Source organism: Somniosus microcephalus, chromosome 5 (assembly GCF_052327205.1).
Source record: "Somniosus microcephalus isolate GS21.2 chromosome 5, FLI_Smic_1.0, whole genome shotgun sequence".
NCBI classification, from domain to species: Eukaryota; Metazoa; Chordata; class Chondrichthyes; order Squaliformes; family Somniosidae; genus Somniosus; species Somniosus microcephalus.
In genome coordinates, this window is record NC_140991.1 from 66678170 (window position 1) to 66700075 (window position 21906).

Consider the following 21906-nt stretch of genomic DNA (forward strand, 5'->3'; position numbering starts at 1 on the left):
AAATTGGCTGCCGCGTTTCCCACATTACAACAGTGACTGCACTTCAAAAGTACTTCATTGGGTGTAAAGCGCTTTGAGTCATCCAGTGGTCATGAAAGGCGCTATATAAATGCAAGTCTTTCTTTCTTTCTCTATTAAAATGGGATCGGTATTTCACACCAACCTAGGAGGTGATTGTGGGTATACACCAGTACTCAGTTGATAGGGTGTTCTTCAACAGACTGCAGTTATAGAGTAGACTGCCACTCGGCATTGGGAATGTTGACTTGGTCAAAATGTGGAAAAAGGAAGCGAACATGTTAAAGATACAATGGAGAGGAGGGAAAGAGGGATCGGAAAGGCCAGAGGGGGAAGATCGGAGGCCAGAGGGAAGATCAGTGTCCGGCGCAGGGGCATATTGGGGGCCTCATGAGGGGATCAGAAGAGTCGGGGGGAGTTCAGAGGCCTCATGGAGGGGATCGGAAGGGTTGGGGTGGGGGGCGGGTATCTGTTCACGGGGGGGGTGGGTTGGTGAAGCAGGTAAACTGGATCCAGCAAGTAAGTGTAAAGGCACCTACCTCCTGGATCCAGCGGTCTTCGTCTTCCTTTAGCCGTCGTGTTTCCAGAGGCCCGGAAAACTCAGCCGGCCAGGGTTAAATTTAAAATGGTGATTACATATGAGGCAAGCAGCCTCATTATAATATTTAAATTGTCAACCTACTTCCTGGGAGTGGGTTGGTTTCCTGCCCCCTGTCCCGCCTCTGTTAAAACCGGAAGTGGGCGGGTTGGGTAAGGATTTAGATTTTTAACATTTTAACATCCCACCCAGCCCAAACCTGCCCATTTTTGGGGGTTAAAATTCCCCCCTTGCCTCGATTTTAACCTGAGGCAAGCATGGAGCTGGCAGGATGGGAAGAAAATTCCTTGTGGGGTCCACACTCTGCTCCTCCTGGCTTGACAATGCATTGGTGTGGTCATGATGTGCATGAGTACATAAAAGAATAAGATTTGGTATCATGAGATGAGGCTTGTCATTACAAAGATCACAGAACAAGATCGCAGCTGTCTAAAAATGTTGCAGCTTTATTGTCAAGTACAAGACAGTTAATATTGCATTTATTTGAGCTTGCTTATAAGTGTGTACATCTCTATAAAAATGATTTTGTTTTTCTTAGCGCACGGCTGCTTCTGTTATGCTTTCTTGCAATCACTTTAATTAAAAGTGCCAAAATGTACATTTTAGTTAAGTTAAATTGATTTTATATGCTTTGGCATATATCTTCTACCCGATGAAAATTACACTGTGCGAAGTCCTTAGGCCTCTAGATAGTCAAACCTTGGCCGCATTCCCAACATTATCATAGCTTACATAGTTGGTATTGGTCTTGTAGCTACATTTAATGAAACTATAGACAGATAAAATGTAAAGACATCTATTTTGTCACTGTGACAGTTTATTGTTTTTGTAAAGTTACCTCTGGGCATTGGAGTGGCTGCAAATGATAAATATTGATGTCAAGGACTTCAACATTCAATACTTAACCTTTTCCATTTCGTACTTACAGAAGCTTAACATAGAGCCAGAGGCCAGATTGAAAATCATATTTCTGGTAACCACCAGGCTTGAGATTTACTTAAGAATATTTATGTGCAAAGGTCCTGTAACGCTGGCACTGGGCCATAGATTCATAGAATCATAGAATGATACAGCACAGAACGAGGCCATTCAGCCCATCGTGCCTCTGCTGGCTCTTTGAAAGAACTATCCAACTAGTCCGGCTCCCCTGCTCTTCCAACATAGCCCAGCAATTTTTTCTTTTCAAGTATTAATCCAATTCTCTTTTGAAAGTCATTATTGAATCTGCTCCCACCACCCTTTCAGGTAGTGCATTCCAGATCATAACAACTCGCTGGGTAATTTGGCTTTTTTGCTTATGTCGCCTCTGGTTCTTTGCCAATTACCTTAAATCTTTGCCCTCTGGTTACCAACCTTCCTACCGCTGGTAACATTTTCTCTCTATTTATTTACTTTATCAAAAACCTTCAAGATTTTGAATATCTCTATCAAATCTCCCGTTAACCTTCTCTGCTCTAAGGAGAACAACCCCAGTTTCTCTAGTTTCTCCATGTAACTGAAGTCTTTCATCCCTGGTGCCATTCGAGTAAATCTTCTCTGCACCCTCTCGGCCATAGTCAGAATATTGTGTGCAGTTCTGAGGATCCCATTATAGCAAGGACCCATGGAAAGGGCACAGCGAAGATTTGCCAGAATTATGCCAGGAATAAGAGATTATAAACGTAAAAACATCTCAAAAATTTGGGATTATTGTCACTGGAAAAGAGATGGTTAAGGGGGATCTAATAGAGGATTTTAAATTTCTATAAGGTTTTGAATGGGCAAATAGTGGAAGATTGTTTCCACTAGTTGTGAAATTGGTAATAAGGGTGTGTGGGGGCTAAATTGGATAGCCCCTGAAAACGGGCGCGTGGATCACGATGCGTGATTACCCCACGCCCGTTCAGTGTAAGTCAGGCAGCACGCCAACTTCGTGCTGCCTGCTTATTATAATTATTTCTGTGTGCAGCCAGCGCTAACCGCTCTGTTCATTGGCTGCACACATCAGCAGGGGACCCAATATCGTTACGTCCTAGCACCACCTAAAGCTAGCCAGCACTGGAGGTGCTGAGATCATTGGAAATAGAGTTGTGCAACAATCAACAATGGCTGACCATGGGAGAGAGCGCGCACCAAGGTTTTCGGAAGCTGTGCCGGAGGTCTTGGTGGAGGAGGTGGAAATGAGGAGAGATGTTCTGTATCCGTAGGGGAGGCAGGAGGCCCTCCAGACACATGATGAGAAGATAGTGGGAACAGATAGCATTGGAGGTCAATGCCAGGCGTTTAGCCCCAAGGACCTGGATGCAGTGCCGCAAGAAGTTTAATGAGCTCACGTGAGTGGTCAATGTCAGTGAATGCATTTTCAAATGCCATATTCTACCAGCAACACCACTAGCCTCAGCCACTGCTCAATTCACCACATCCCCATCACTCACCTATCAACAATCTTATGTCTTATGAAGAAAGGTTGAGCAGGTTGGGCCTATACTCATTGGAGTTTAGAAGAATGAGAGGGGATCTTATTGTAACATATAAGATTCTGAAGGGGTTTGACAGGGTAGATGCAGAGAGGATGTTTCCCCTCGTGGGCACCCGTTTAAAATGGAGATGAGGAATTTCTGCTCTCAGAGGGTCATGAATCTTTGGAATTCTCTTCCCCAGAGAGCTGTGGAGGCAGAGTCATTGAATATATTTAAGGTGGAGATAGACAGATTTTTGAATGGTAAGGGAGCAGGCAGGGAAGTGGAGTTGAGGCCAAGATCAGATCAGCCATGATCTTATTGAATGGCGGAGCAGGCTCGAGGGGCCAAATGACCTACACCTGCTCCTACGTCTCATGTTCTTATGTTCTTATAATCTCTATCAATCAGGACTCATACCTAACATATGCTTCATCTCACCCTCACACGCTTAGCACTGTTGCATGCCTCACACCCACGTCTCACACCTTGCACACACTACCAGCTATTCAACCATGATAGCCACATCACCCAAACATATCGCATGACCCTCACTGACACACTTCCGTCTCTCTTGCAGGAGAAGGTGGCTCACAACCAGAGGCAGCAGGAACTAACCAGAGGGGGAGAGACACACCTGCATGTTCTAACCCCCATGGAGGAGACGGTGCTAGCCATTATTGGAAGGGCCATTGTTGAGGCCGTGACCACTGGTGGGGCTGCATCCATTGAAGATGACGGTATCCTCATGAATGGTCCCTCGAAGCTGCGCAAAATCTGAATGGGCCACGCAGCCAGTTAAAGGGCCCGCGCACCAAAAAAAAAATTAAAGGGAACATTGATCCTCATATCTAATCCTACTTCTCACATCCCACTTCCCCCTCATCCCACAAACTGTTCTGACTTACAAGCTGCAGATGGTGTAAGCATGCACTTCTTACTTTCTGTTCTCCCCTCACCACAACCTTACCCTTGTCCCTTTTTCCTTTCAGATACCCAAGAACTACAACCTGGCCAGGCAGTGATGATGAAAAGACACCATCACTCGATTTCACACTCGCAGCCACCAGCTCAGATACTGACACTGCGCATATTTTAGAGGTTAGATTAGAGGCGGGATCTGCACGTGGTGAGACACCGGGCATGAGTGCGCTGCAGCCAGGGCAGAGGGCAAGGAGAGTGCAGATGCCAGCTCGCCGGAGGGCGAGGTCACACATGGGTTGTGCTGCACAGGACTCAGATGAGGACTTTGATGAGCCAGGCTACAGAAAAAGGCTGATGGGCATACACAATGAATTGCTTGGTGCACTGGGAAGCCTGCAATCCTTGAAAACCCTCGTGCTCGCTCCACCTGCTTCTCTCTGGCAAGAGGGAATGAAATTAAATTATCTCCCTTTGAATAAAGAGCCTCAGTGACCTCCATTATGCAACAGAGTACTGGAACTGCGAGATGTTGCTAATATCTCCAGCACCAGCCTGAAAGGAGCCAGACACATAAAATTTCATAGCCACGGTCACCTTCACAGCCACTGGTAGTGCGGTCCTTGCCCTGCTCTGAGGTTGGAGTTATGTCTGCAGCAGGTGGCAGATTTCAGTGATAACCTTTGTAGTGAAGCACAGATGTCTCACACATTGGTCCTCGCTGAGGTTCCGGTAGGAAAATTGCTCCCTGAAGACCCTGGGTGGATATGGCCTCCTGCTGAGAGCCCTTCTCCCCGTCCTCCCTCTTCTAGCATCTTGTCCTGCTCTGTGTGGCCTCTGCTCATTCTCCCAGACATGCTCGAGTCCAAGAGGAAGGCCTACTACTGCACCCATGTCTAGGAGCAACTGGTTTGTGCAGAAGCCTTGAATTCATCAAAAAGTACCTGCCACACCACTCCCTGTAGACTTTTGAAACTTGAAACAACTATGGAAAGCACCAGAAACAATTGTAGCAACAACCCGAAGAAATAAACCAGCAACTAACCTGTAAATAGTTGATGATCCCTTTAAATAGCGCTGGTGGGGGTTCCTTCCTGCTGCTTAACACACGTTCAGCTGTGTAAGGTTAAGAAAGGGCATCGGCTGGAGTGTAGAGCTCCAAAATGACAGTGCTGGCGTCAAATCAGTGTTGCATGCTGATTGACATCATAATCTGCCTGCTCTGTGTTCTTCCAGTGGACGTTAAGTGGACGTTAAGTGCGCGTACGTAACCTCTTAACCAGTATGGCGTCCGGCGCGCTTCAATTCAGAAGTGTGCACATGCACCGTGGACGCTATTTTGGAACCCTAAGGGAACTCGTTGTGCCCAAAAAACGGTCACTGCTGAGCCAAATTCCGCCCCCATAGACTCAGATTATCACAAGAAGAGTAAAGGAGAAAGTTAGAAGACATTTTTCATAAAGGGCGATTTACCACAGAGGTAAGGACTATAATACAATTTAAAAGGAATTGGATAAGTATCTGTAGAGGAAGAATATAAAAGGGTACAGGGAAAGGGCAGAGAATGAGGGTTAGAGTAAAAAGCTCCAGGTGAACAGGTAACACCAGCACAGGCAATGATGGGTTGTAATTTCTATGAAATAGTTATAAGCATAACAAGATCGGAACATATTTCAGCTGCTAGTTGACTTACATGAATGAGATTGTAGTAGGTATTGTCTTCAGGTGTATTTAAAGTCTTCGGTGGTTGTGTTCGTCTGGGGGTTCTTTGCTGTTTCTGATCACATCCTTTATTGGGACCTAAAGAAGTGGAAAAGAGTTAATTTTCCTGCACCATCTCCCCCCCTCAAGTTTCCCAAGATTAAATATATTTCAGAGGTGATGAAGATATCCTTACACAAGCACTTGTTTAAAGGCCAGTGTAGTACAAGTTCCTACTAATGAAGAAGGAGTTAAATCTTAAATTTTGAATCTCATCCCGCTCCTGGTTCATTCAAGCACTCTTCGCCCCATAAGAGACTTGTCCTGCTCCCGACCTCTCCAGCTCCATTTCCCATTGGAGTCTCATCCTACTGCTGGCCCACTCAAGCACTCTGTTCCCCATGAGTCTGGCCTGGCACAGTGCTCGACTAGTGATTGAGTTTAGTACAATCTAAGTGCTGTAAATGGGGATAAAAAATCACTTTGTCGATTAGTCTTGATAAACAAACATGTTTTGTTCGCAAACAGGTTATTAATTTAAGTTGAATCCATATTAGTTGGTTTTTGATAATCCTCGACATATGATGGTAGTGTTGAACATGATCGAGGTTGCCTGATGTATAATGGAAAGGTACAAAAGATGATAGACAGATAGTAATGTATGGTACCACGCATCTTTGGTTTTATGATGGATTATCAGTAAATAAAGCAATTCATCATAAAAGATTTAATAAAGTTTCATAACTCATTTCTTATTTTTCACACTGTGGCCTCCCTGTGCTATTCACCAACCCCCATTGTGAGTGCAATTGGGCACACTGCCCCGGCCTTTGCCAATGCCACCCTGTGACCATCTGCCTGGAGGTGCACAGAAGCGTCCTGCTGTATCTGGCTATTCTATATTGCCTCCATCCCTGAGGTAAACTCCTGACTTCTGTTGGGCAGTTCACAATTACAGCATAGGACATCACGTGTAGGAAATCACAGACATGAATCTTCTTCCTATCTCTTGGTAATCAAAACTGGTCATCTTGTCTGAGCAGAGCAAGCTCTAGTTTCAATGTGATATCCTCTGACTAACACTGGTATTGACTTAGCAATATAATGTAGCATTCTATTTAGTTTTCTGATTGCTACTCCACAGTGACTGGACATGTTTAAACCTGCCACCCTTACCTAGTCTGACCTACACGTGACTCTGATCTACACTACATGGTTGAGTCTTAATACCCTCTGAAGTGGCCTAGCACATCTCTCAGTTGTACACACAATCACTAGAAACATGTCCACCATCACCTTCACAGGGGAAAGAGGAGTGGGCAAAATCAGCTTTCCAGCTTTAATCATATCCTGAGAACAAATAACAAAAAAATGTTTAAAAAAAATCATGTTGACCCAGAGAAGTGCTTTTGAGGACATGTCTTGGAGGACTGGATGTGTTCTGACCCTGTCCCAAATTTGTTAGAGGACAGTTAAAATCAACTTTTTAAATTTGGAATGCCAGCCCAGCACCCTTCATAATGCTGGGCACTAGGGACATCCCTTCCACCCAGTGCTTCTTGTGTGTAAATCTTGGGAAATACATCATGTAAAATGGGGTGGGGACTTGCTGTAACTGGGTCGTGCTCCAAATTCCACACGCCCCTGCCCACATATTGCTTCGGTGGCCCCAGGGCTACAGAATTCTGGGTCCTTTCATGTCACGCTACTCCTATCCCTACATCCCTTTCAACTTTGTCTTCACCTGGTTTGACACCATTCATACAGTACAGATATCACCCATTTATTCTTCAAATGTGCAGTATTGTTTTACCATATTCATGTAGAATTTCAGCTGCCATTATTCTGCCCGGTTACAGATTTTATCTCGTTCCATTTGTAAGTCCTTGTCAGCCTCATCAGACTCACCCACTCCCCCTCCATGTGTGCTAACACATTGTCTGAACTAATTATATTAGCTGCATTCAAATATCATTGCTTCCTGTAATAATCAGAGATATAACAGGTATAACAATGCTATGATGGATGATGGTAATTTAAAGCTACACTGGTGTTAAATTATTACATTTCTTCATCAGGTTTTGTGTCACCAACTAACAGCCTTTCACAGGGGTTGTAGAAGAATGCAATAATACACAAATCCAATTAGACATGCATTTTCTGTTGGGAAAAACATATTGCTCTTCTACATTATTTCTAACTGATTGGAACAGTCAAGATATAATTACATCGAATAAAAAGGTTTAATATTAATAAAAAGTGGGAGCTTAGAAATATTACAGGATTTTTTTTTTATCAGGCTTAAGTACCGTTGGAAATTTTGACTTCAGGATAACTTTGTTGAAATCTAGTTCTGGAAAGGAAGTAATATCAGGGAGATTTTCACAGATTGGAAACAGGAAAATCATCCTTTAAGATTTCTTGGCAGGATTCTTGTTCAAGAGAGACAAAAAACAAAAAGGTAAAAGGACCGAAAAATTAAAAAAATTAAAATTCCAAACTTTGAGTTTGGTGTCACCATTTTTTATTTCCTCCTTCAAAATAATCCTATCGCAGAATGGGTACAACCTTTTTTGACGTCTCTTGGAAAAATAAATACAGGGAATATACAATCGTGCCCACAGTGATTTTGGACTGAGCAATTCACTAAAAATATCCCAAATCTCTTTAAAGCTGCTAAATTCTGCACTTTTTAATGCACATTCTTATGTTTTATTTTGTACAATTCACTTATAGAAAGTTCAAAAATTTCAATGCAGAAGCAACCCAATAAATCATGTGACCAGAGCATTTATCATCAGAGCAGGTTTAAGAGAATGTTGGGGTTCAATCCGTTTTCTACTTCACAGAAATAATCAGCTCTGATGACATAATTATTCACATTTTCAATCAATTGATAAAAAATTGAATTGAGGTAATAAATATGCCAAAGTTTTAAAACTGATCAGAAGTGATTAATATTTTACAAGGTATTATTTCAACTTTTTTTGCAATCAAATTACCGGAAGCATTACTGTAAGACCAGCGGTGACGTTCCAGAGCCACGTCACGATTCAAAAAGTGACGCGGGCAAGAGGAAGCAGCTGATTGGGTGAGTACTTACACTACTCTATAGTTTGACAGTTAAGGTTAATAGTTTATAAAGTTTAGAAGGTCTTAATTTTTGTGGTTATACTTTCTAAGGTCTCTGTTGTGTAGCGGGGAGTGCTAGTAAACAAGGGCCTTTGAGTGTATCATTTAATTGTAGTGTAATTAGTGGTATAGATTTGATTTAATTTAATTTAAATTAATTAAAGAGTAAGTCATGGCAGCACAGCTCGTCCCTGTGGCATGCACCTCCTGCACTATGCGGGAAATCAGGGACACTTCCTGTGTCCCTGACGACCATGTGTGCAGGAAGTGTATCCAGCTGCAGCTACTGGCAGACCGCATTGGAGCTGCGAATGGATACATACTGGAGCATTTGTGATGCTGAGGACGTCGTGGATAGCACGTTTGATGAGTTGGTCACACTGCAGGTAAAGGCTGCACAGGCAGGAAGGGAATGGGTGACCGCCAGGCAGAGTAGTAGGCACAGGCAGGTAGTGCAGGGGCCCCCTGTGGCCATCCCCCTCTCAAACAGATATACCGCTTTGGATATTGTTGAGGGAGATGGCTTATCGGGGGAAGGCAGCAGCATCCAATGTCCTGGCACCGTGGGTGGTTCTGCTGCCCAGGACGGGAGGAAAAAGAGTGGGAGAGCTATAGTGATAGGGGATTCTATTGTAAGGGGAAGATATAGGTGTTTCTGCGGCCGCAAACAAGACTCCAGGATGGTATAATGCCTCCCTGGTGCAAGGGTCAAGGGTGTCTCGGGGTGGCTGCAGGGCATTCTGGAGGGGGAGGGTGAACAGCCAGTTGTCGTGGTGCATATAGGTACCAACGATAGAGGTAAAAAATGGGATGAGGTCCTAAAAGCTGAATATAGGGAGTGAGGAGGTAAATTTAAAAATAGGGCCTCAAAGGTAGTAATCTCAGGATTGCTACCAGTGCCACGTGCTAGTCAGAGTGGAAATAGAAGGATATATCAGATGAATACGTGGCTAGAGGCATGGTGCAAGGTGCAAGGATTCAAATTCCTGGGACATTGGAACCGGTTCTGGGGGAGGTGGGGTCAGTACAAAATGGACGGTTTGCACCTGGGAGGGACTGGAACCGATGTCCTAGGGGGAGTGTTTGCTAGTGCTGTTGGGGTGGGTTTAAACTAAAATGGCAGGGGATTGGGAACCTGTACAGGGAGGCAGAGGAAAGGGAAGCAAGGATAGAAACAAAAGACAGGAAGGAGAAAAGCAAAAGTGGAAGGCAGAGAAATCAAGGGTATAAATCAAACAGGGCTACAGTAAATAATAATTCTAAAAGGACTAAGAGTGTTAAAAAAACAAGCCTGAAGGCTTTGTGTCTTAATGCGAGGAGCATTCATAATAAGGTGGATGAATTAGCTGCGCAAATAGATGTAAACGGATATGATATAATTGGGGTTACGGAGACATGGCTCCAGGGTGACCAAGGCTGGGAATTCAATATCCGGGGTATTCAATATTCAGGAAGGACAGGCAAAAAGGAAAAGGAGGTGGGGTAGGATTGCTGGTTAAAGAGGAGATTAACACAATAGTAAGGAAGGATATTAGCTCTGATGATGTGGAATCTGTATGGGTAGAGCTGAGAAATACCAAGGGGCAGAAAACGTTAGTGGGAGTTGTATACAGACCCCCAAACAGTAATGCTGAGGTTGGGGATGGCATTAAATGGGAAATTAGAGACACGTGCAATAAGGGCACAGCAGTTATCATGGGTGACTTTAATCTACATATAGATTGGGTTAACTGGTTGGCGGACAGAAAGCAAAGAGTTGGAATAAACGGGCCGTTTTCCGAGTGGCAGGCAGTGACTAGTGGGGTACCGCAAGGATCGGTCCTAATACCCCAGCTGTTCACAATATATATTAATGATCTGGACGAGGGAATTGGATGTAATATCTCCAAATTTGCAGATGACACAAAGCTGGGGGGGGAGGGTATGCTGTGAGGAGGATGTCGTGAAACTCCAGCACGATTTGGACAGGTTGGGTGATTGGGCAGAAACATGGCAAATGCACTATAATGTGGATAAATGTGAGGTTATCCACTTTGGTGGCAAAAACAAGAAGGCAGATTATTATTTGAATGGTAATAGATTGGGAGAAGGGGAAGTGCAAAGAGACCTGGGTGTTCTTGTACACCAGTCGCTGAAGGTAAGCATGCAGGTGCAGCAGGCGGTTAAGAAGGCAAATGGTATGTTGGCCTTCGTAGCAAGAGGGTTCGAGTACAAGAACTAGGATGTCTTGCTGCAGTTGTACAGGGCCTTGGTGAGACTACACCTTGAGTATTGTGTGCAGTTTTGGTCGCCTTACCTGAGGAAGGACGTTCTTGCCATGGAAGGAGTGCAGCGAAGATTCACCAAGCTGATACCTGGGATGGCAGGAATGATGTATGAGGAGAGATTGTGTCGATTGGGCTTATACTCACTGGAGTTTAGAAGATTGAGAGGGGATCTCATTGAAACCTATAAAATTCTGTCAGGCCTGGACAGACTAGATGCAGGAAGGATGTTTCTGATGGCCGGGGAGTCCAGAACCAGGGGTCATAGTCTAAGGATAAGGGGTAAGCCATTTAGGACTGAAATGAGGAGGAATTTCTTCACCCAGAGAGTGGTGAACCTGTGGAATTCTCTGCCACAGAGGGCGGTGGAGGCCAGTTCATTAAATATATTCAAGAAAGAGTTGGATATATTTCTTAAGGCTAAAGGGATCAAGGGATATGGGGAGAAGGCAGGGACAGGGTACTGAATTTGGATGATCAGCCATGATCTCATTGAATGGCGGAGCAGGCTCGAAGGGCCGAATGGCCTACTCCTGCTCCTATCTTCTATGTATCTATGAAATAAGCATTCCCTGCTCCGATTGGCTCCCCATGGCCCACGTGATCCCAGGGGACGCATCGAACTAACTGCGCCCCTGGGATACGCAAGCACTGCGCGCCGACAGTTGGAGCAGGCCCAGGATTGGAATTCCACGGGGGCCCAGAGTTCAACGTCCAGCGTGCAAGGTAAGTGCAGGTCGGGGGCTTACACCCGCGGGAAGCCCGCGACCCAAATTTCTGGGCCAATAATGATCTAGACGAGGGAACTAGATGTAATATCTCCAAGTTTGTAGACGACACAAAGCTAGGTGGGTGTGTGTGCTGTGAGGAGGATGCAGAGAAACTCCAGTATGATTTGGACAGGTCGAGTGATTGGGCAGATGCATGGCAGATGCAGTATAATGTGGATAAATGCAAGGTTATCCACTTTGGTGGCAAAAACAGGAAGACAGATTATTGTCTGAACGGCAATACATTGGGAAAAGGGGAAGTGCAACAAGACCTGGGTGTCCTTGTGCACCAGTCGCTGAAGGTAAGCATGCAGGTGCAGCAGGTGGTTAAGAAGGCAAATGGTATGTTGGCCTTCATAGCGAGAGGATTCGAGTACAGGAGCAAGGATGTCTTGCTGCAGTTATACAGGGCCTTGATGAGACCACACCTTGAGTATTGTGTGCAGTTTTGGTCGCCTTATCTGAGGAAGGATGTTCTTGCCATGGAGGGAGTGCAGCGAAGATTCACCAGGCTGATACCTGGGATGGCAGGAATGACGTATGAAGAGAGATTGGGTCGATTAGGCTTATATTCGCTAGAGTTTAGAAGAATGAGAGGGGATCTCATTGAAACTTATAAAATTCTAACAGGACTAGACATAGGAAGGATGTTCCCGATGGCGGGGGTGTCCAGAACCAGGGGTCACAGTCTAAGGATAAGGGGTAAGCCATTTAGGACTGAGATGAGGAGGAATTTCTTCACCCAGAGAGTGGTGAACCTGTGGAATTCTCTACCACAGAAGCAGTTGAGGCCAATTCATTAAATATATTCAAGAAGGAGTTAGATATATTTCTTAAGGCTAAAGGGATCAAGGGATATGGGGAGAAAGTAGGGACAGGGTACTGAGTTTGGATGATCAGCCATGATCTCATTAAATGGCGGCGCAGGCTCGAGGGGCCGAATGGCCTACTCCTGCTCCTATCTTCTATGTTTTGTTTTGTATTGAATCATCTTAGCAATGCAATTTAATAGTCTAATTGCTTTGGCTATCGATTCACGGCATTGGTCATGAACCGTAAGAGAATTAGAAAGAAGGACTTGCATTTATATAGCAACTTGCATGGCCTCAGGACATCCCAAAGCGCTTTACAGCCAATGAAGTTCCTTTGAAGTGGAGTCACTGTTGTACTGTTAGAAACGTGGCAACTAATTTGCGCACAGCAAGCTCCCACAAACAGCAATCTGATAATGACCAGATGTTTTAGTGATGTTGATTGATGGATAAATATATTGGCCTAGACACCATTGATAACTCCCCTGCTCTTCTTCGAAATAGTACCATGGGATCTTTTACATCCACCTGAGAGAAGACGGGGCCTCGGTTTAACTCCTCAACCGAAAGACGACACCTCCGACAGTGCAGCACTTCCTCAGTACTGCACTGGAATGTCAGCCTAGATTTTTGTGCTCAGATTTCTGGAGCGGGACTTGAACCCACAAACTTCTGACTCCAAGGCGAGAGTGCTACCAACTGAGCCACGACTGATACTTATTAGGTACTATAACACCAAAGTCTTATTCTTTCTCAACAAACTTTAGTTAGAAATGTAAGTTGTTGCTGTTGAATGAATTCCCTTCAGGCTATGTTTCTTTTCATAATAGACACTGCAGTGTCTGTAATGAGTGCTTCCTTCTATTTTGCTTTCATTTTGTCAGTGGTGGATATTATGGAGGACACAGCCCATTTAGCTGAGACATGAATGCCACATTCAAAGATTAATAGCTGTGATGGAAATCTCTGCACATGTACTGAGCGATAATCTAGAGTTAATTGCTGGGAACAAGCTCAACCATATATTAGATATTTTTAATCCAGAACTGGATGTTGGACAAGCAGTCTGACAATTTTGAGACCATGGAGGGGTTGAGAGAAGTGGTAGTGAGGTAGAGGTGGGTGTCGTCAGCGTACATGTGGAAACTAACACTGTGTTTTCGAATAATGTCGCCAAGGGGCAACATGTAGATGAGAAATAGGAGGGGGCCAAGGATAGATCCTTGTGGGACACCAGAGGTAATGATGCGGGAGCAGAAAAAGAAGCCATTGCAGGTGATTCTCTGACTACGATTAGATAGATAAGAATGGAACCAGGTGAGTGCAGTCCAGCTATACGATGGTGGAGAGGTGTTGCAGAAGGATGGAGTGGTCAACCGTGTCAGAGGCTGCAGAGAAGTCAAGAAGGACGAGGAGGGATAGTTTACCTTTGTCACAGTCACAAAGGATGTCATTTGTGACTTTGATGAGAGCCATTTCGGTATTGTGGTAAGGGCGGAAACCTGATTGGAGGGATTCAAACATGGAGTTGTGGGAAAGATGGGCATGGATTTGGGAGGCGAAAACACATTCAAGGACTTTGGAGAGGAAAGGGAGGTTGGAGATGGGGTGGTAGTTTGCAAGGACAGAGGGAGTCGAGGGTTTTTTTTAGGAGAGGGGTGATGATGGCAGATTTGAGGGAGAGGGGAACATTACCTGAGGAGCGAGAACCGTTAGCAATGTCAGCTAACATGGGTGCCAGAAAAGGAAGTTGTGTCACCTGAAGACTACATTTGGTCTCCACTCCCTGTGTGCAACACCATGAGAGATTAATCAGTAAAAATAAAAAGTCCCGTTCACCCACTACCCCTGTATTCGCTGAACTGTATTGGCTCCCGGTCCAGCAACGCCTCGATTTTAAAATTCTCATCCTTGATTTCAAATCCCTCGATGGCCTCGGCCCTCCCTACCACTGTATCCTCCTCCAGCCCTACATTCCTCCGGGATCACTGCGCTCCTCTAATTCTGACCTCTTGCTCATCCCCTATTTTCATCATTCCATCATTGGTGGCCATGCCTTTAGCTGCCTCGGCCTAAGCTCTGGAATCCCTCCCTAAACCTCACCGCCTCTCTCGCCTCCTTTAAGACGTTCCTTAAAACCTACCTCTTTGGCCAAGCTTTTGGTCACCTATCCTAATATCTACTTATGTGGCTGTGTGCCAGATTTTGTTTGATCATGCTGTTGTGAAGCACCTTGGAACTTGTTACTATGTTAAAGCCGCTATACAAATGCAAGTTGTTGTTGTTCTTCAAATCAAATTCGTTTGCAGCGGCTATTTTCTCCGCTGCAACTGTCAATAACAAAGAAAGAGAAGAAAAAAGATCAGGTGACAACATCATTTAGGCCTCTAGCCCCTTAAGCCTTCCATTTTCCCTTCACCTTGGCAATGGCTTGCTACTGCTGGTGCCAGTGGGAATGAATATGAACCTCCCAGTGACTCGACTTTTACCATTACTATCAGGTTACTTTTTTTTTAAATCACTTGTAGTGAGCATCATTGCTGATTATCACTGATTTTTAAAAAAAATCAGATAACGTGCCTCACTCTCAGAAAAACATAACTCATGCACTGGAAGCATTTCCAATCAACCTTCACTCTAACCTCAAGCTTTGCTGTGACACTGATGAGCTTGTGTTGATTGAAGGATCGGTATTTCTGCTGTGGATTGTTAGCCACCAGGAACTGCGTTGAGGCTGTTGTAAATAGCGTCACTTACCAACAATCAGAGCAAGGGCATTTGATTCTGTAACTTAGCTGGACATGAATCAATGCTCTGCTGAGCAATGAAGAAAATTTAACTTTGGAGCATCACAAAGCTTCCTAGCAAAAACCTCAGAAGCACAAAGGTAATTAGAATTGTTAACTTTATGTAAACATCTAGAATAAATCATTTGGCAGTCAAGAAATCCAAACGAATCCAAATTTAATGCATTAAAATCGAGTCAGAAATAATGTGACATTTGTCTTCATGAAAGAAAAGATAAATCTCCTCCCTTTAGGGAGAGCAGCCATTGTGCAGTTATGTCTTATCTTATTTATCAGTGTCAGTGCTTTTTGATGCAATTTATGTCAGTGTGCAAGTGTCTTTACCAAACATTTTATCAATGGAATACTATGCCCCTTTAATATGGCATAATTCAAGACTTTGTAACTGGAAATTCACAGCTCCTGCAAGAAAGGTAGCACAATTGCATCAAAATGATCATGTGGGGATGTTAAAAAGGATCAGTGTAATTTGCACAACCCTATCTGCTCAGAAGACTTTATTCTGGAACTGAGCCTCAATAGAAAGAGAGACATGTCCAGATATCTTGATGCAGAGTTGATTGTAATTTAAATGATCTCAAACATGCCAAGAAATGGCTTTCACTCTCTTTATGACAACATGTGAGAGAGCAGAGGAAGTTCTCTTTTCTTCTACTTCTAATGTTACCTCACCATATAAATGTTAGTTATACACCCTCAAACGGTGCAATCATTCTGCGAGGCGGTGTAATAATCTGACTTTAGCATTCATGGAGCGCACACTGCCAAATTTCGTCCTGCACCAGACTAGATTAATGCTTGTTAATGAGCAGACCCTGCATTAACAATGTTTTCGTTTGTTAAGCAGTAGTTAAAGGTGAGTGTGCAAATTTCCTCATGTTTGCTCTCTAGCCACAACACATGCTTGATGCCCACTGTCGAGAACACTGCTCCGTGCAGAACACTTTCTCAGGCACCTCATGCCTTCGACCACATTCAGAAGATCTTGATCCATAAATTCTGCTCACACCTTCTGTGCTTTCCCTCAATTGCTTACGGATTACGCACTTCGCAGCTATATGCACCCACAGTGCACTATCTATACTGGTTAAATGGTTGATTAGCTAGTTAAGCTACTTATAACTGCAGGTGCTCCTTGATTTACCAAACCGATATATTTTTCATGTATGCTTCCAGAAGGAACAGAATAAAGTTTTATGTTCCTGTGATTACTTAAAAAAAAAGGGCAAAAACTTCAACTCACATTTACCACTATCTGTGTATCAAGAGAAATCTCACCCCCCTCGGTTGTTATATTATAACATTCCTTTAAACTGCCGCTGTTTAAAATAAATTGCCTGTGTCATGTCATTGAGAGCACAGATTGGAAAGGAAAACAGATGGCTCAGAAGGAATTTAATTTTTGATTCCCTCCCTGCAGCCTCAGGGAGCTGTGATATTTTGCATATGACAGTGGCTGGAGAGCCTTTCCACTGACATCGGTTTGTTGACAGATTTTTCCATATGATACACTGGGATTGCCATCCTTTCCAACAACAACAACTTGCATTTATATAGCACCTTTAACATAGTAAAACGTCCCAAGGCGTTTCACAGGAGCGATTAACAAACTAAATTTGGCACCAAGCCATGTAAGGCGATATTAGGACGGGTGACCAAAAACTTGACAAAGAGGTAGGTTTTAAGGAGTGTCTGAAAGGAGGAGAAAGAGGTGGGGAGGTTTAGGGAAGGAATTCCAGAGCTTAGACCCGAGGCAGCTGAAGGCACGACCGCCAATGGTGGAGCGATTAAAATTGGGGATGCTCAAGAGACCAGAATTGGAGGAGTCCTCATTATTATCCAGAATCATTTGTGCTTTTGATATCCAATACATAACCTCATTTTGTAACAACTTACATAAATAAATTATTAGTAATGGTACTTCCTAGAACTCTCCCAAAGGCGCAGTTGGTAAGTTCACTGCCCTGTGTGGAAGTGAGCCCTTGAGAGTGGAAGTTTTCAGGTCAGTGCTAATGGTCGATATTAAATGAGCTAATCAGATGGGCTAGCAGTGGATTGCTGCTTCAATTGGCCCAGCACCTCTGAGTTGTGGACAGGAAAGATCAGCCAGGGTTTCCGAAGCCAGTCACTATCCAATGGCCCATACTGGTTAATGCAAGTGTGTGGATGTTGGGGGAGGATAGAATTGGGGTCAGCTATGATGTCTCCCACAATCAAATTGTCTTCCAACACTTAGTATCTGGGCCGGTAAATATATTTTTTTAAACAGCCAATTGGAGGAGATACTAGAATCTGTAGAACCATACTCCAGTAAAAGTCAGAGGCTGCGAAATTCGGGGGTGTAGCGCCCACCGATAAGGCCGGTTTTGTTGAAAAAATGGCGGCCGCTTCGCTTCCACCCACTTCCGACACGGAACACGGTGGCCGCCATTTTGGAGAGGTCATTAGCGTTGCCGTTGCCTGCGCTCGCCTCTCACCTGTAAGTATGCAGATTGTGATGTCAATCGGCGTGCAACGTCTGAATTGACGCACGACTGCAATTTTAAGCGTTGCCGCGCTCCATACCGGCCTCTCCAAACCACGCACAGAAGGACATACATGCAGCAGTACTGCAGAGGTGCTGCTTCTTAAAGGGACACACACAGCTTTCAGATAAGTTTCGATTTCAGCTTTTGGACTTTTTTTTAACATTTTATTGGAGTAGTGGCTTGGTGCAATACATTAAAAAAGTTGTTAAAGTGTGCAGGTAGTACAGGGAGTGCTGCTGCACGCTTGCAAAGCTTTGGATGTTAAAGGAAGGCCTCTGTGAACACCACTTGCTCACAGCCCTGGGGGCTCTAGTTGCAGTCACCCTTGGAGATGAAGCAGAGGCAGCAAAGGGGTAAAGCTGCTCGCAGAGGGAAGAGGAAGAAGCAGAAGAGGAGGAAGTGGAAGGAAGGAGGCAACCCAGACAGCCCCTTTCTGGCCGGGATATCCGGGATCGAATCATCCGCCTGCGGTACCAGTGACTACAACCCCAATTCCCCTTTCAACATTCATCCCACACCTTACCTTCCCTCTGTTACCGACCATCACAGCGTCCTCTTGGCCAGGACAAAAGCCACCAAAAAGCAAACTTTCCAATCTAACTTTAAATGTATATGCATCCAATATTACAGCAAAAAATCAACTAATCACCCTTGTGCATTCCCTTAGTGACTGTCTTGTGTGTGCCTTTACCTATCCTAGTGATGCCACGCGGTGCTACCCCAGTGGCTGCAGCTTGGCTGGTGGAAGGCTGCTGACTTTCAGTGGGGGACACTGCAGATGGCCTTGCAGGACGACCTTGAGGAGCTGGTGACTGGGAGCGTGAAATCGAATGACAGAGTTTCTTCTTCTTCTTCTTCCTCTTCACTCTCCTCTCCCTCTTTTTGGTCAACCACTGGCCAGGCAGACTGCATTTCTTGGGTGTCTGAAATGAGGAAGGCACAAGGGTAGGGTTGTGGTGAGGGGCGGGGGGTAAAGCAAGAGGTGCATGCTCACACTGTGTGCAGTTTGTACATCAGAAGAGATTGTGGGATGAGGGGGAAGTGGGATGTGAGAAGGAGGATAACGTATGAGGATACCAGAATCTTGTATTCTTTCAGCCCGCCGCTGGCCAAGGGCTCAGCCATGCCCCTGCCAAGAATGGCCAGCACCATCTTCTCCAAGGGGGTGAGGTGAAGCTAAGAATGTGAGGTGTGCCTCGTGTTTGGTAGAAATTGTTGGTAGGTGAGTGATGCGGCGGGTGGGGATCGTGCATTGAGCAGTGTGTGAGGCTAGTGGTGCAGTTGGTAGGAGATGGCTTTTGAAGATGCATTCACTGACATTGACCACTCACCAGAGGTCATGAAACTTCTTTGGGTACTGGAGCCAGGTCCTGGGGGCGACACTGGTGGTAGTGACTGCCTCGGTGATCTGGTCCAACATCATTCTTTCTGGAGCTTCTGTTGGCCCCCTGTGGGTAGAGGACCTTGCTTCCAGTGTTGACCTCCTGCACAAAACTGGAGTGCTGCATGTGAGACCCTGGGTGCCCTTTCCCTGGCCTATTGAGCCATATGTGTTAGTGCTGAAGCACTTTTACGATTTTTTTTATGTGCAGAAGGCAGTTCAGCTGTAAGAGCTGCAGACTGCCTAGTTTGGAATGATTTTTAATTTTTTTCCAGATAGCAGTTAACCCTTAAGGGCTGGAGACTGCCTTCAAAACTATCAGCCTTGCTTCAAGGAAATCCAGTGTCGCTCCAGCAACGCAACCTTGGGTCTCCTGCTGAGCACACAGCCTGTCAGCAGCACGATAGTCGCTGGGCTGTACGCTAAAATCACTTAAATTAGCAGGCAGCACCAAATTAATGTGCTGCCTGTGCTTTTTAAATGGGGGCGAGCAAATCTCCCCCCCACAGTGCCCCCGCCTGTTTTCGGGCTTTATTGAATTTCACGGCCAGAGTCTTCAGGAGAGGAAGGGAGAATGTTGAAAATAAAATTAGCATTTGAAAAGATTTTCATGCAACTGCTGCCATTTTGAAATTCAACACCGAGGAAGAATGGCCGCTGACCGTACGCATAAGCATAGATCAGTCTGAGGGACACATCCACCTATCATTGTAGACATTTTAAAATCTTATAGATATTTTGATACAGTGCCATTAGTGGTCCGTCTCCCAAGTGCACAAAAATGTGCGAGACCATCTCACGTAGGCACTCTCTCACTGCTTGGGCTTCACATGGAGTGCAGGACGATTCCATTCTGGTGTGAAGCCACAATTTGAAAGTGTCCTGGTGATCCATTGGACAGACTTAACAATGTTGTAAGGGTCACTGTCACTGCTCGCTCACAGCATTAAGAAGTAGCGTATCCCATGCACAGAGTTCTGTAGTCAGTACCATAACTTGGGTTTGCTGGCTAAGCATGGACCTATACAGATGCTGAGACAGGTATCTGCAGTATAACCATTTGTGTGCACTGCTTGTTTTCACTTGCCAAAATCTGCATTGTCTTCTCCCAGCCATTTACAGCTATAATAACAGAATTAGTAAAACCTGAGGTTTTTAACTATATTTTTACTACATCTATTAGATTAGTGGTCTGTTTTCTTATCTGTTTCAAATGGAAGGGGTATTGTGAGTTGACCAGTAATCCTAAAGCATAACATTTGCAGCTAGGAAATGCTCGGAGGCGTATGGAAGCGAGTGAAAGAGCCAGTTCAGAGAGCTGCACGCACGGAGAACACCATAATCTTCTGGGCAGGAATGAGGCAACAAACTGCATTCAATGAATAAAGGACGGGGGGGGAGGGGGAGTGAAGACGTGTTTTGACAACTATCGTTCAGATTAACATGTTAATTATAAACATGAAGATGTGACCTATGTTGTTGATGTAAGATAGACTTAGCTCCGGCATCTTATGATTAATGCCTTTGGTTGTAAAGAGCAACTTCTGCCAATGGGAAAGCCCAGATGACACTCGTAATAGGCAATCTTGTAGAATTTCCTGATTGCTTCAATACCGGCTTATTTATCCCTTTGCTCATATTACTCACATAATTAAGGAGGTGATTTATTCCAGAAATAGCCTATTGTATACTTGGCCATATACTGTTTATATATGTGCAATAATAAATTATTACAGTTGAGGGGGCTGCATTGTCTGAAAATCTAAGTCTGCCCTTACATGTGTATTCACTCCATATGGAGTATCAATTTAATCTATTCTTTGTTGCTTAAATTAGCAACTCTATTGCAACCTATTTCAGAATACCTCAGTGCCAGCGCATTAGTGCAGGTTACACCAGAACTGCTTGATTACACAGATCTTTAGGGCATTGCTTAAACGATGTCAGCACCTGCTATGTGCTATCTTTAGGCTTTCGTGGTTTAAAAAAGAGGTGAGACAGAAGCAAAAACAAGCAAAAATGCTTTAAAAGATACAGTGGGAGTTGACGCACACTGCCATATATCTACTTGCACGACAGTGTAACCCAGTGGTGTAACAGTAATGCTCCCTTGTGACATGGTCTGGATATTCACGTCTTTGGCATGTGTACTTCAATCTCTCTGGAGACAGACCGAGCAAACACTTGGTGAGGTAAGGCTTAATACAAATAGTTAAACGACTTCACTTCATAGTGGGTGAATATACAGAAGAACAGTTACAATCAGATTCACTTTGTCCAAACTACCCATGAACAATGATACAAAAAAAATGCCACACTTGCCCATGTTACCTCATCTTACGCGATTTTCAATTTGAGAGGGCTAAAGTCAGGCGGTGAGAGGAGTGCTCGCGCTGCCTGCCTGAAGTCACTGCTGCGAGGCCCAAGCCATTTTGAGGGCTGGGCCTCATTTGGTTGCTGCTGGTGAGCTGTGAGCGCTGTAACAGGCAGGTGCCTGGGCTGCCCATGTGCTGTAACAGGCGGGTGCCTGGGCCGC

At 44.6% G+C, this 21906-nt stretch overlaps 1 protein-coding gene across 4 annotated transcripts in view; it reads right to left on the minus strand.

The window, feature by feature from the left end:
- The window catches only part of myo3a (myosin IIIA), a 722675-nt gene that overhangs the window by 98240 nt on the left and 602529 nt on the right, over positions 1-21906 (minus strand). For all 4 annotated transcript variants that reach the window (XM_085987739.1, XM_085987740.1, XM_085987738.1 and 1 more), the window contains one exon: positions 5669-5775. In XM_085987739.1, the coding sequence (XP_085843865.1) occupies positions 5669-5775 (107 nt within the window). The remainder of the gene's footprint in view (positions 1-5668; positions 5776-21906) is intronic.